The 11,728-nt window shown below is 67.2% G+C and overlaps 4 protein-coding genes across 4 annotated transcripts; 3 read left to right on the top strand and 1 right to left on the bottom strand.

Annotated features, from left to right (window-relative positions):
• Window positions 1–153: 153 nt before the first annotated feature.
• JCM10292_003498 (phosducin family protein) lies at window positions 154–1,279 on the top strand (the record flags this gene model as incomplete). Its single annotated transcript, XM_076652616.1, has 3 exons — window positions 154–738; window positions 809–1,068; window positions 1,171–1,279. The coding sequence occupies 3 exons, from the start codon at window positions 154–156 to the stop codon at window positions 1,277–1,279; spliced, it is 954 nt and encodes a 317-aa protein (XP_076501829.1).
• A 363-nt stretch (window positions 1,280–1,642) lies between these two features.
• On the top strand, window positions 1,643–6,081 carry JCM10292_003497 (uncharacterized protein; the record flags this gene model as incomplete). Its single annotated transcript, XM_076652615.1, has 8 exons — window positions 1,643–2,821; window positions 2,896–3,039; window positions 3,111–3,230; window positions 3,337–3,871; window positions 3,931–4,427; window positions 4,497–4,610; window positions 4,674–5,894; window positions 5,962–6,081. 8 exons carry the CDS (start codon window positions 1,643–1,645, stop codon window positions 6,079–6,081), a joined length of 3,930 nt encoding a protein of 1,309 aa, XP_076501828.1.
• Window positions 6,082–6,263: 182 nt separating this feature from the next.
• Window positions 6,264–8,451, bottom strand: JCM10292_003496 (uncharacterized protein; the record flags this gene model as incomplete). The annotated part of the gene is made up of 4 exons (XM_076652614.1): window positions 6,264–7,783; window positions 7,841–7,938; window positions 7,998–8,136; window positions 8,196–8,451. 4 exons carry the CDS (start codon window positions 8,449–8,451, stop codon window positions 6,264–6,266), a joined length of 2,013 nt encoding a protein of 670 aa, XP_076501827.1.
• A 157-nt stretch (window positions 8,452–8,608) lies between these two features.
• GLN4 (glutamine--tRNA ligase) lies at window positions 8,609–11,585 on the top strand (the record flags this gene model as incomplete). Its single annotated transcript, XM_076652613.1, has 7 exons — window positions 8,609–8,963; window positions 9,041–9,291; window positions 9,367–9,594; window positions 9,672–9,924; window positions 10,009–10,309; window positions 10,392–10,580; window positions 10,658–11,585. The coding sequence occupies 7 exons, from the start codon at window positions 8,609–8,611 to the stop codon at window positions 11,583–11,585; spliced, it is 2,505 nt and encodes an 834-aa protein (XP_076501826.1).
• Between the last annotated feature and the right edge of the window lie 143 nt (window positions 11,586–11,728).

Genomic DNA, 11,728 nt, shown 5'->3' with positions numbered 1-11,728 from the left:
CAGCCCGCTGCACGCACTACCCACAGCACAGCCCGCTTCCCGCGTCGTTGCGCACCCTCCCCTTCCTCCACTCTGCCGTCCATTGTTCCTGCACGCGCTTCTCCCTCTCCTCTCTCCTCGTGCTTCGCAGCCAGCACCAGCAGAGCAGAAGCGATGAGCACCGACGCTATGGAACAGGCATTCCTCGACGGGACCCACCCAGCCCTCTCGCGCGACGCAGACGCAGCCGCCGTCCTCCGCTCAACTTCGCCAACCCGCTCCGCCTCTCCCTCGCACTCTGACGCCGACGACGATGACGACGAGCCCCGCTTCTCAGCCGTCGATCCCGATCCGCCCACAGGCGGGGACATGCCTCTCCGCGCGCCGGGCGGCGGGCGCAAAGGCGGGAGCCACAACACGGGCGTAAAGGGCGTCCGCGCAGACTACCGCGAGCACCTCGCCGCGCAGGACGAGGCGCGGAGGGCAGGAGACGCCGGGCTTGCGCGGCAGGCGGGGAAGAAACTCGTCATCTCGCTTGGGGACGACGAGGCGGATCGGAGAGGGGATGATGAAGAAGACGACGAATTGACGGCGCTCAGGCGCAGGAGGCTTGCCGAGATGCAGGGGAGTGGGGAGCGGAGAGCGGTCGTCGAGGCACGGACGCTTGGGCATTTGCGAGAAGTCGGGATGGAGCAGTATGTGCAGGCGGTCGAGGACGAGGCACCAGACGTTGCCGTCGTCGTCCATCTCTACGAGCCAGTGCGTTCCTTCTCCCCCTCGTGGCCTCACAAGCCGACGTTACTGACTTGGCGGACCGCCCGACCCGCAGGAACTGTCCCTCTGTGCACTGCTCAACTCGCACCTGGCCGCCCTCGCGCGCCTCTACCCCTCGACTAAGTTCCTCCGCGCGCAGGCGTCCGAAGTCGACTTTATGTCGTCCGACCTCGACGCCGACACGCTCCCGACCGTGCTCGTGTACCGCGCGGGCGAGCTCGAGACGACGTGGGTCCGGTTCGACCTCGAGTGCGACGGCGGCGAGCTGAGAGAGGGCGAGCGGGGGCGGAGACAGGTCGAGGAGATGCTCAATAGGTGCGTGGATGCTCGCTCGTTTCGGGCGGGCTGGCTGCGAGCATGCAGCCCCCCGTCTGTCCGCCGCATGGCCCGCAAACTGACCCTCGTCTCGCTTTACAGCGCGGGCGCCGTCTCGGGTGCTCCTCACGCGCCCTCGCCCTACTCGGCAGTGTACAACGGCGGTGTGCGAGGACGGACAGCGTCCTCGGATGACGACGAGTACGAGTAGCGTGTGGGATGGGAGGTTGGATCGTTCAGCGCGCTGGCCGCCGCAACGTTTCCTGCCTCGACGTGTGAGAGGATTCGGACGCGCCTTGCCTATTGCTGGGGTAAAGCAACACCAGGCGTGGAACTGCATAGACCGGGAGAGAAGCGCGTGTCCGCAGTTCGTCCGCTGCTCGTCTGCCCGCAGCCACGGCAACTCGCGTCTCGCTCATCCCACCCACGCCGCGCCTCGTCGAGTGCGTGTTGCTTTGCAGCGCAGTCAGCGAGGCCGTGCTCGCGTCTCCCGCTTCTCCCCTCGCTTCCTGAAGAGCTCGCTCGCGAGGCAGCACCCCGTCGGCGGCTCCACCTCGCGAGGAGACACGCCCCCATGCCGCCCGCCGACAACGCACAGGGGCAGGCTGGAGACGCTGGGCCTGCCGAAGAGGCTCCACTCGAGCTCACTGCCGAGCCTGCAGCGCAACTGGACAACGAGGACGAGGGGCCCGCGGGTGATGAAGCGAGGGAGGGGGAGCCGGGCAGCACAGCCAGCGAGGGCCCAGACGAGGCGGGACAAGGGGCAGAGGCGTCTACAGACTCGGTAGCGTCTTCTGCAGATGCCCCTCCAGCCGCGGAAGCGGATGCCGCTGCCACTTCGACTCCGTCGTCCTCGTCGGCACCTCCTCCCGCTTCGGCCGAGGGTCCCACAGCTCAGCCAGCCGAAGCACCCTCGCCGTCCCTGCCCCCTCCACCACCTCGACGCCGCCACCCGCCCGCACCCAAGAAGGGCATCCTCCGTCCGCCGCAGTCGTCCCACACGGCCTCGTCGCGCTTCTCCTTCCGCCGCGACATCCTCCAGCCGTTCAACTCGTCCTACTCGCGCGCAGCGACCGACGCCGGCACCACGCTTCCATCGTCTGGCGTTTCGTCTTCCTCCGCATCGGGCGCGTCGGCTGCGGTGGCAGGCGCAAGTTCGGTCGGAGAGGCGGTTGGGAATGCAGCGGCGACGGCGGGCGGCTTCTTTGGCAGTGCTCTGAAGCGCCTGAGCGCGGCTGCGGCGGGCGCGACTGCCGTCGCGGCAGAGTCGCCTGCGCCTGCTGTGGCGGGAGGCGGAGGCGCCGGATCAGCTGCGGTGCAGGCGGGAGGCGCTGCGCCCTCCTCGACGAGCACGCCTGCGACGGCCCCCTTCTCAGCCTCGACGAGCGCTCTCTCCTCGAGCACCCCGACGCTCGCGTCTACCGCCTCGTCTGCCCCCTCGTCTGCCGCCGCCGCCGCCGACGCCCCGTCCGCGCGCCCCGCCCTCCCCGTCTCGTCCCTCAAGCGCGTCCGCTTCCGCGTCGCCGCGCTCAAGGTCGTCTACCCGATCAACAACGGCACGCTCGAGCCGATCGCGCCGCTCGACGAGGGCCGGACGCGCGCGCGCGTCGAGGACGAGTGGCGCGCGAGGCCGGGAGGCGTGGGAGAGGGGGAGAGGAGGGAGTGGAGTGGGGAGGAGCTGCTGAGACTGTATGGCGAGTGCTGCAGGACGAGGGAGGAGCCGGGCATCGAGCGCGTCAAGCGGTTGCTGCGGGTGCGCGCTGTTCCCTACTTACCTTTTCTCCATTCTCATGCCGGACGATATGCAGAGCTGACGAGGGTGCACAGGACAATCTCACCACGCCGCCTAAAGCGCTCGACCTCTCGGACGAACCGCTCTCGCACGGCGCCATCGAGGCGCTTGCCGACCTGCTCTCGGTCGACTGGGGCTGCAAGAAACTCGTGCTCGAGCGCTGCGGCATCGACGATGAGGTGCGCTCTTACGAACTCTGTCATTCTAATGCGTCACATCTGGACTTACTTGCGCTCGCTGGGACGTGCAGAGCCTCCGCCCGCTACTGCACGCCCTGCTCGTGAGCGCGTCGATCCCGACCGTCAGCCTCGCCGGCAACAAACGGATACGAGCAAAAGGGTGGCGCTACGTCGCCGTATTTCTGCGGAAGGTGCGTCTCTGCAGCCGTCGTTTTGCTCGTCCTGTTCAGCGTCCGAGCCAGCTAGCTCGAGCACGGCGCTCAAACAGATGCGGAAGTTGACGCTCCTTCTCGGCAGGCGACCTTCCTCCGCTACTTCGACCTCTCTGAGACCTCGCTCGACAAGCGCGCCGCCGACCTCCTCGTCCAGGCGCTCGCCCCGCAGCCGCCACCGGCTCCTCCACTACCGCCACCACCACCTCCCGCGCCTTCTCCACCGTCTGAAACAAACGGATCACGGGGAGAGCAGGCGAAGGAGCGGAAGGGCAAGAAGGTTGCGGGGCCGTGGGACGACGACGACGATGACGAGTCGGAGGACGAGGCTGCGACAGGTGAAGCGGGCGCAGGAGAGCCCGCTGAGCCGGTCGCCGGAGCAGCAGGTGTCGCGGGACAGCCTACGCAGGCAGTTGAAGGGGACGTGGCGCAGGAGATGGAGAACGAGAAGAGGGGAGAGGTTGGGGAAGAGGAGGGAGAAGAGGCGGAGGCGACGGCTCGCGAAGCGCTTTTCCAGTCAGCGCCACTGCTCAAGGAGGACGGCACAACAGGAGCTGCGTCGGTGCTGTCACTACGGTTGGAGAATTGCGGGATTCGCGGGCCGGCCCTCGAAGCGCTCGGTGCGTCGTCCTTTCCTCTGGCCTTCTTAACGGTTCACTTGACGCATTTCGAACCACAGCCAACGGCATCCGTGTGAGTGAGATCAAGCACATCTCACTGCGCAAGAACCGCATCAATGCTGCCGGCGCCGTCAACCTCGCCGTCATCATTCGCGACTACCCGCTCTCATCCGACCCGTCCTCAACTTTCTCCGCCTCGCCCTTTGCCTCCTCTTCGCTCTTCCAGCCGTCCAACGGCTCGAACTCGTCGGATGCGGCCTCGATCTCATCCTTCTCGTTCGAAGCGAACAACTCGGTCACGGCTCGGCAACACCGCCACGACCAGTCGTCCACGCTTCCCATCGACCGCAAGCACCGCGCGCTTACCGGTTCGCCGCGCCGTGGTGCTGCAGACGAACTTGGTGGAACGGAGCAGCACGACGCGCCGCCCTCTGCACTCGCCGAACGCGAGGCGTGGCGCCTGAGCGAGGCGCGGGTACGGCTGCGCAAGCAGCTCGACGCGCTGCCGCGTATCGGCAATCTCTTGACGCTGGACGTCAAGGGTAATGACATCCGCGTGCGTCGCATCGTCGGGCCCTTTCTCTCCTCGGACAGGCAGCTGACCTTCTTGCGCGATGCGCTTCAGAACGGCGTGACGTACATCGCGCAAGTGCTTAAGCGCAATCGCACGCTCAAGGTGCTGAACCTGAGCGAAAACAAGATTGATGCGCAGGGTTTGGTCGCGGTCGCGGAGGCGCTCGTGCGTGCTGCCCTGCTCAGCCCGGTTAAGGAGATTTCGCTGACCTAGGTTCCGCTTGTTCAGAAATTCAACACGACACTCGAGACGCTCGACATGGGGCACAACCCTTGTTGTGGCCCAGCTGTCGAGGGCATCCTCTCGTTGCGCTCTGCGATGATGGTCTCGCCGTCGCTCAAGCGCGTGTTCCTCAACTCGACCGAACTCTCCTCCGAAGGGGCCATTGCCCTCGCCGAGTTCCTGCCTGAAGCGCGCTCGATCCTGCACCTCGACCTCACGCACAACCACGTCGACATTTCTGGCGTGCTCGCGCTCGCCGTCTCGATCCGCCTCAACTCGAGCATCCGCTGCCTCGACATCAACATCCCGTTCGACGACCCCGATTTTTCGCGCCTCTCGCGCGACATCCTCGAGGTGTGCGTGCGCAACACGGAGCTCGCGCAGGCCAAGGCCGATGCCGAGGCGCAGCACGCCGCCGAGCAGCAGCATGGCAAGCGTGTCGTCGTCGCGCAGCCCATCCGCAAATCAGCCCTGGCGAACAACCTCGAGGCGCGCCGGCGTGCCGAGGAGCGCGCAGAGCGCGAGCGTCAGGAGGCGCTTCGGGCGCAGAAGGACATCTTTGCCGCCGCGGCCGAGACGCGCGACGTCGTGAGCGAGATGCTCGCCGTCGACCAGGCGGCGGCGGCGCAGGGTGAAGAGGTCGCGCCGAGCGAGGTCATGCGCGATGCGCTCGTCCAGCTGCAGCTGGCCGAGGCGCAGCTTGCCGAGGCGACGAGCGGACGCCACGTGCAGCAGCGCGAGAGGGCGGAAGTGCTCCTCTCGGAGCTCTCGTCGCTCCTTGATCTCGCCAAGGTGCTGTATGACCGGCCTATCCCGGTTGCCCCCGTGTCGCCCGTCATGCCGGCCTCGCCTGTCGCGTCAGCGCAACCGCCTGCCGACTCGGAGGAGTCTGCAGGTGCGGACGAGGCGTCCGCCGAGCAGGTCGAGGGGGACGCTGCCACAGACGATGTCGCCGACCTCAACTCGACCTCGCCGCCCAAGCCCGCCGCCCTGGACTTGTCCGCCGCAACCGCGCCTCTCACGCCGAATTCGTCGTCGCCTGCGTCGCTATCTGGCCGCAGCCCGATCGAGTCCGAGTCGCGCGCCATGGTCGCAGAGGAGAGCGAAGTCTTCCGCAAGGGCGTCGCGCTCGGCGTCGACGACGTGCCGGACGAGAGCGACGAGGACGACGAGGACGCCGAGGGCAAGAGGCAGAGCGAAGTCAGCGGCGAGGAGCTGAAGAAAGAGGTGCGTCATGCGGTCCGCTACCCTTTCATCGCCGTTGCTGATGCCGATGGATCGTCTCCGCCCGCAGATCCTCGAGACGACGGTGCAGCGTAGTCCGCGACCTTCGTTCAACTCGGACGACGCGCATCGGCCCTCGCTCACCCGCAACCCGTCTTCCGCCGTCTTTGACGACCAGGCAGCGGAGTGATACTTGCGCCGCCTTCAACGATACCCTGCTGTTCCCGCCGTCATTACCCGGTCCTTTCCTCCGTGCCCACCGATCTGTATGCAGTTCCGTTGCAGTTTCCCTCACTCTTTCGGTTCGTCGCTCGCAATCGCAGTTCTAGGTTATCCCCTGCCGGTGCAATGCGCCAGTCTATCGTTGCGACCTCATGCCCCGATGCGCTTCTTCGGCTGCGCGACTGCGTCGACCTCCGTCTCGTCGACGAGCGCCCTCCTCCGCTCCTCGATGCTCCTCAGCTTTGCCCTGAACGCCTCCCACTCGACCCTCCGCTCGCGCACCTTGTCCTCGCCCAGCCTCACCGCCACCTCGGCCTTGTACCCCGCGCGCTCCGCGATCCTCCTCGCCCTCACGCCCAGATCCTCCTCGAGCCCGCCGACGACGCGCTCTCCGACGTCTTTCCTGAAGCGCCTGACGGCCTTGCCCCACGCGCGCTGCAGGCCCCACGCGCCGAGCGTGACGCCGAGCAGGCCGAGCCCGACGCTCGTCCCCGTCTGCGCGACCCACCCGAGCGCCTCGCCCGCGCCGGCGAGCGCGACGCTCGACGCCGCAAACGTCGCCGAGCGCACGACGGCGCGCTGCGCGCGCCGCTGCAGCAGGTCGGTCGGCCCGCCCGGGGAGGTGATCTGCGCGCGCCGGCGGGAGACGGCCGACGAGAGGGCGGTGGACGAGGTGGGCGAGGCGGAGAGCGCAGAGAGGGACGCGGTGCCCGCCTGCGCGAGCGAGTTGAGCAGCGTGGCAGAGTAGAGCGACGCGAGCTGCGCGGCGGGCGAGAGCGGGGTCGAGCGCGGCGCGGCCGAGAAGGTCGGCGAGGCAAAGACGGCGTCGACGCGCGACGAGAGCGCCTGCGCCGCATTGTGTGCGCGCGCGGTCGCGAAGACGAGCTGCTTCTCGAACGAGGGGAGGAAGGTCCCCTCGACGACGAGGGCGACCTCGGCGTGCAGGTCGTCGACGCGGTACGGCAGCTTGTACCACTCGAGACGCGACGCGAAGAGCTCGTCGAGCGCTGCGAGCGACGCGCGCAGCTCGTCTGCAGGGACGCGCACGAGGCCCGTCGAGCCCTCGACGCCAAGCGAGGCGAGGAGCGCGGCTTTCTGCTCGGCGGCGTGCTGTGCGAGCGCAGAGAGCGCCGACGAGGCCGTCGTCAACGAGTCGGCGACTTGTGCGCCGGCAAAGGCGGCACGGGAGAGGGCGGCGGAGAGGACGTAGTGTGCGGTCTGGAGCTGGAGAGTGGTTGGAGTGGTGGAGGGGGAGGTCGAGTCGGCGGTGAGGGCAGCGGTCAGAAGCTGGTGGAGGTGCGGGATGCGCGATGCAATGTAGCCCTTCTGGAAGGCGTCGTACGAAGGCGGCTGATCGGGCTCAGAAGGGGACAGCGCCTCGAGTGCCGCAAGCGCCTGCTCGGTGGAGACGGCCAGCGCAGCGGACTGTCCGCCTTCGGGAGAGGGGAATAGAGTGTCGAGCTGGTGCTGAAGCGTGCGAAGCGGGGAGGTCGAGGCGGAAGGGGAAGCGTCGGGGCAATTGAGGGCGAGAAGGAGGTTGGGCTTGGTGTGCAGGTTGTACAGGAGGGTCTGTGCTGCTTTTGACGAGAGCAAGGTGGAGTCGGAGAGCACGAGGACGACAATGTCGGCGAGGTGCAGAGCGGAGAAGGACGATTCGAGGGGAGGGACGTCTGCACGTAACGATGTCAGTCGGGCGTGCACGTGCTTCGGACTGTGTCACCACGCACCTCCGTGCACAATCTCGATCACCTGTGCGTTGGTCTCGCGCAGCCACTTTGACGGGACCTGCACCTCGCTCGGACTGGGCTGGGCGGCGTCTCCATGTCTGCCGACGCGACAAAGGTCAGTCTCCGCCTTGTCCTCGGACCACACAGTCTCACGCACCGGATGGTGAGGGCCTCTGGAGGCGCCGGGCCGAGCCTGCGCGACTCGAGCTGGACGGCAAGGTCGGGATTGCTGGCGAGCGGGTCGTCGAGGAGCGCCGACACGAGTCCCTGCGCGCCACTGGCGTGTGTCCCGACGACTGTGTGCGCGCGCTCGTCAGTCCAAGGTCGCGCAGAGGGCGCGAGAAGCGAGACGGACCGGCAAGCGAGTGGGGACGGGGCGAGGCGAGGTCCGACTGTGCGCGTTCGAGGCGGTCTAGCCACGCTTGTGGGAGCAAAGGATAGCGCTGCACGGCGTCGCAGAGCTCGTGGAGGAGCGGGGCGGGCGAGCGAGGCGGTGCTGGGCGGGGAGACGAGAGCGACGGCGACGACGAGAGCGGGCGGGCGAGCTGCGGGCGTGCTGCTGGCCGTGGGCGAGACCGGGGCACGCGGGTGCGCGGCGTGCGTGCCAGCATCGCTCTCGAGTGGTCGCAGTTTCAGCGAGGGAAGGGCGCAGTTGCAGTCGAGGGTAGTCGGGCAATACAACTGGAATACAAGTGGAGCAAGTGTATTCGCGCGTAATCTCTCTCGCTCTCCATCTCTCGTCGCTCACTCTCTCGTGCTCGCGCCGTGATGCCGCCCAAGCTCTCGCCCGAGGTCGAAGAGCTCGCTGCGCACTTCCGCGCGTGCGGCCTGTCGGACCAGCGCGCGACAGAGACGGCGCGGTCCAAGGGTGCTCCTGCTGCCCGCGCCCTCGTCGACCTCGCGCGCCTGCGCGACAACCCGCTCGACGACAAGCAGAACGCCCTCGTCCTCCAGATCGCAAAGGACGGCCAGCGCCTCAATGACGACGCCCGCCTCTACCTCGTCGACGCCATCCGCGCCGGCCGCATCCTCAAGAGCGACCAGGTCGCTGCCGCCATCAAGTTCCTCGCAGCCACCCCGCCCCCCGTAGACGACAAGGCGTTCGACGAGACGTGCGGAGTCGGTGCGCCGCTTTTCCCCCTCCTTCCCTCTGTGTCTCGCCCCTCCCTCCTCGACACTCACGTGCATCCCTACTCGCAGGCTTCACCATCACGCCCGACGAGCTCGACCGCCGTGTGCGCGCCTACGTCGCCGAGCACGACGCCGAAGTCCGCAAGACGGGCTGGACCGGCTTCTCCAAGACGAGCGGCCTCATGCGCCAGGCCGACGCCCTCCGCTGGGTCAACCCGCTCGAGCTCAAGGCTGCCGCAGAGGCCGTATTCGAGGAGCTCTTTGGCAAGAAGGAGGACGCAAAGGCCAAGGCGCAGGCTGCCGCCGACAAGGCGAAGAAGGTGGGCCGTCGCCCTTCCGCTGCGTCCCGTTCATGCACAGGCTGACCTCGCCTCTTTCCCATCCCGCCTGTGCAGGAGGCTAAAGCCCCCAAGGCGTCGACCTCGGCTTCTCCCGCAGCAGGCGCAGCGTCGGCGGGCGCCGCCGAGTCGCCCGACGACATGTTCGCACACGGCTGGCTCTCGCGCCTGCACAAGCCTGGCGGTAACGAGCAGAAGATCCCCGAGCGCATGAAGGAGCACTTGCAGTGGACCGGCGGCAAGGTCTTTACCCGCTTCCCGCCCGAGCCCAACGGCTTCCTGCATGTGCGTCGCGGGCTTTATTCGTGTCTGTACCGCAGCACCGCTCGGAGCTGACTCGAAGATCTGTTCAATGCGCACAGATCGGCCACTCGAAGGCAATCGCGGTCAACTTTGGCTACGCCAAGTACCACAAGGGCCACTGCTACCTGCGATACGACGACACAAACCCCGAGGCCGAGGAGCAGATCTACTTTGACAAGATCCTCGAGAACGTGCGCTGGCTCGGCTACGAGCCGTACGCCGTCACGCACTCGAGCGACCACTTTGAGCGCCTGTACAACCTCGCCGTCTTGCTCATCAAGAAGGGGCTTGCGTACACGAGCGACGACTCGGGTGCGTGCCTCTGTCGCTGCTTGCGCCTCCCTCACACTCGCTGTGCTAGGTACTGACGCGTGCCCGCTGTGGCTCCTTGCACAGCCGAGGAGATTTCGGCGCAGCGCGGCGGCAAGGAGCATGGCCCGCGGCACGACTCGAAGGACCGCACCAAGCCGATCGCGCAGTCGCTGTCCGAATTTGCGGCGATGCGCGCGGGCGCGTACAAGCCGGGCGAGATGGTGCTCCGCATGAAGCAGGACATGCAGTCGAGCAACCCGACCATGTGGGACATCATCGCGTACCGCGTCCTCGGGAAACCGCACCACCGCACGGGCACCGAGTGGTGCATCTACCCGACGTACGATTTCACGCACTGCTTGTGCGACTCGTTTGAGAACATCTCGTGCGTTGCTCGTTTCGCGCTGTCTTTGCTCCCGCGTTCCGGACGAGCGGCACCCGACTGACGCGAGCATTGCGCCGTACAGGCACTCGCTCTGCACGACCGAGTTTATCGCAGCGCGCACGGCGTACGAGTGGCTGTGCGACGCGCTCGAGGTGTACAAGCCCCGCCAGAGCGAGTACGGCCGCCTGACGCTCGAGGGCGCCATCACGAGCAAGCGCAAGCTGCTCAAGCTCGTCAAGGAGGGGCACGTCGACGGGTGGGATGACCCGCGGTGCGTCTGCGCTGTCGATACGATTGCTTGCGGTACTGGCGCGGTGGCTGACACGCTCACATCGACACATGCCGCAGACTGTATACGCTTGTTGCGCTCAAGCGCCGCGGCGTCCCGCCAGCAGCCGTCATCTCGTTCGTGTCGAACCTCGGCGTCTCGACGCAGGGCTCGCTCGTCCAGCTCTCGCGCTTCGAGCAGACCGTCCGGTCACACCTCGAGATGACTACGCCTCGCCTCAACCTCGTCCTCCGCCCGATCCGCGTCACTCTCACTAACCTTCCCTCCGACTTCTCACTCACGGTCGACAAGCCCTTGCACCCCAAGGACCCGTCGATGGGCAACATCTCGGTCCCGTTCTCGCGCGAGCTGTACATCGACGCCGACGACTTCCGCACCGAGGCAAGCGCCGACTTTTTCCGCCTCGCGCCGGGCGCGACCGTCGGCCTGCTGCACGTCCCGCGGCCGGTGACGTACGTCTCGCACGAGGTCGACCCGTCGACGGGCGCCGTGACGCACATCGAGTGCCGGTACGAGGCCGACGCGACCGCCGCCGTCCCCGCCGGGTTCAAGCCGCGCGGGTGGATCCATTGGGTGTCGGCGCGCGCGGGCGACGCCGTGCCCGTGCGCGAGGCGCGCCTCTTCCAGCGCCTGTTCAAGAGCGACAACCCGGGCGCGCTCTCGGACGCGCAGTACCTCGCCGACCTCAACTTGGCCTCGAAGGAGGTCGTCCGCGGCGCCGTCGTCGAGAAAGCAGTGTGGCACGTCGTGCGCGAGTCGCTCGCGCGCGCAAAGGAGGTCGTCGAGCTTCGGCAGGCCGAGGCGGCCAAGAACGGCACAGAGGCGCCGCCGAGCGTCGACGGCGTAGAGGTCGTGCGCTTCCAGGCGAACCGCGTCGCCTACTTCTGCCTCGATGCCGACTCGAAGCTCGACGAGGGCAACGAGGGCGGCGAGATCGTGCTCAACTTGATTGCGAGCCTCAAGGAGGACAAGGGCAAGAAGGCGTGAGCCTGTCATCTTTCACATCTTCCCTCCATCGTCTGTCACGTGGTTGTACGAGTCTCTCTCTGCTGCATCCCCTGCAATACTTCTCGTAATCAATTCGCCGCGAGAGTCAATCTGCCATGGCGCGCCTCACTCTCTCCTGGCCT

This window comes from Rhodotorula paludigena, assembly GCF_050403205.1.
Source record: "Rhodotorula paludigena JCM10292 DNA, Rt_paludigena_JCM10292v1_ctg83, whole genome shotgun sequence".
NCBI classification, from domain to species: domain Eukaryota; kingdom Fungi; phylum Basidiomycota; class Microbotryomycetes; order Sporidiobolales; family Sporidiobolaceae; genus Rhodotorula; species Rhodotorula paludigena.
The sequence above is the reverse complement of the archived record's forward strand: the minus strand, read 5'-3'. Positions and strand labels throughout refer to the sequence as shown.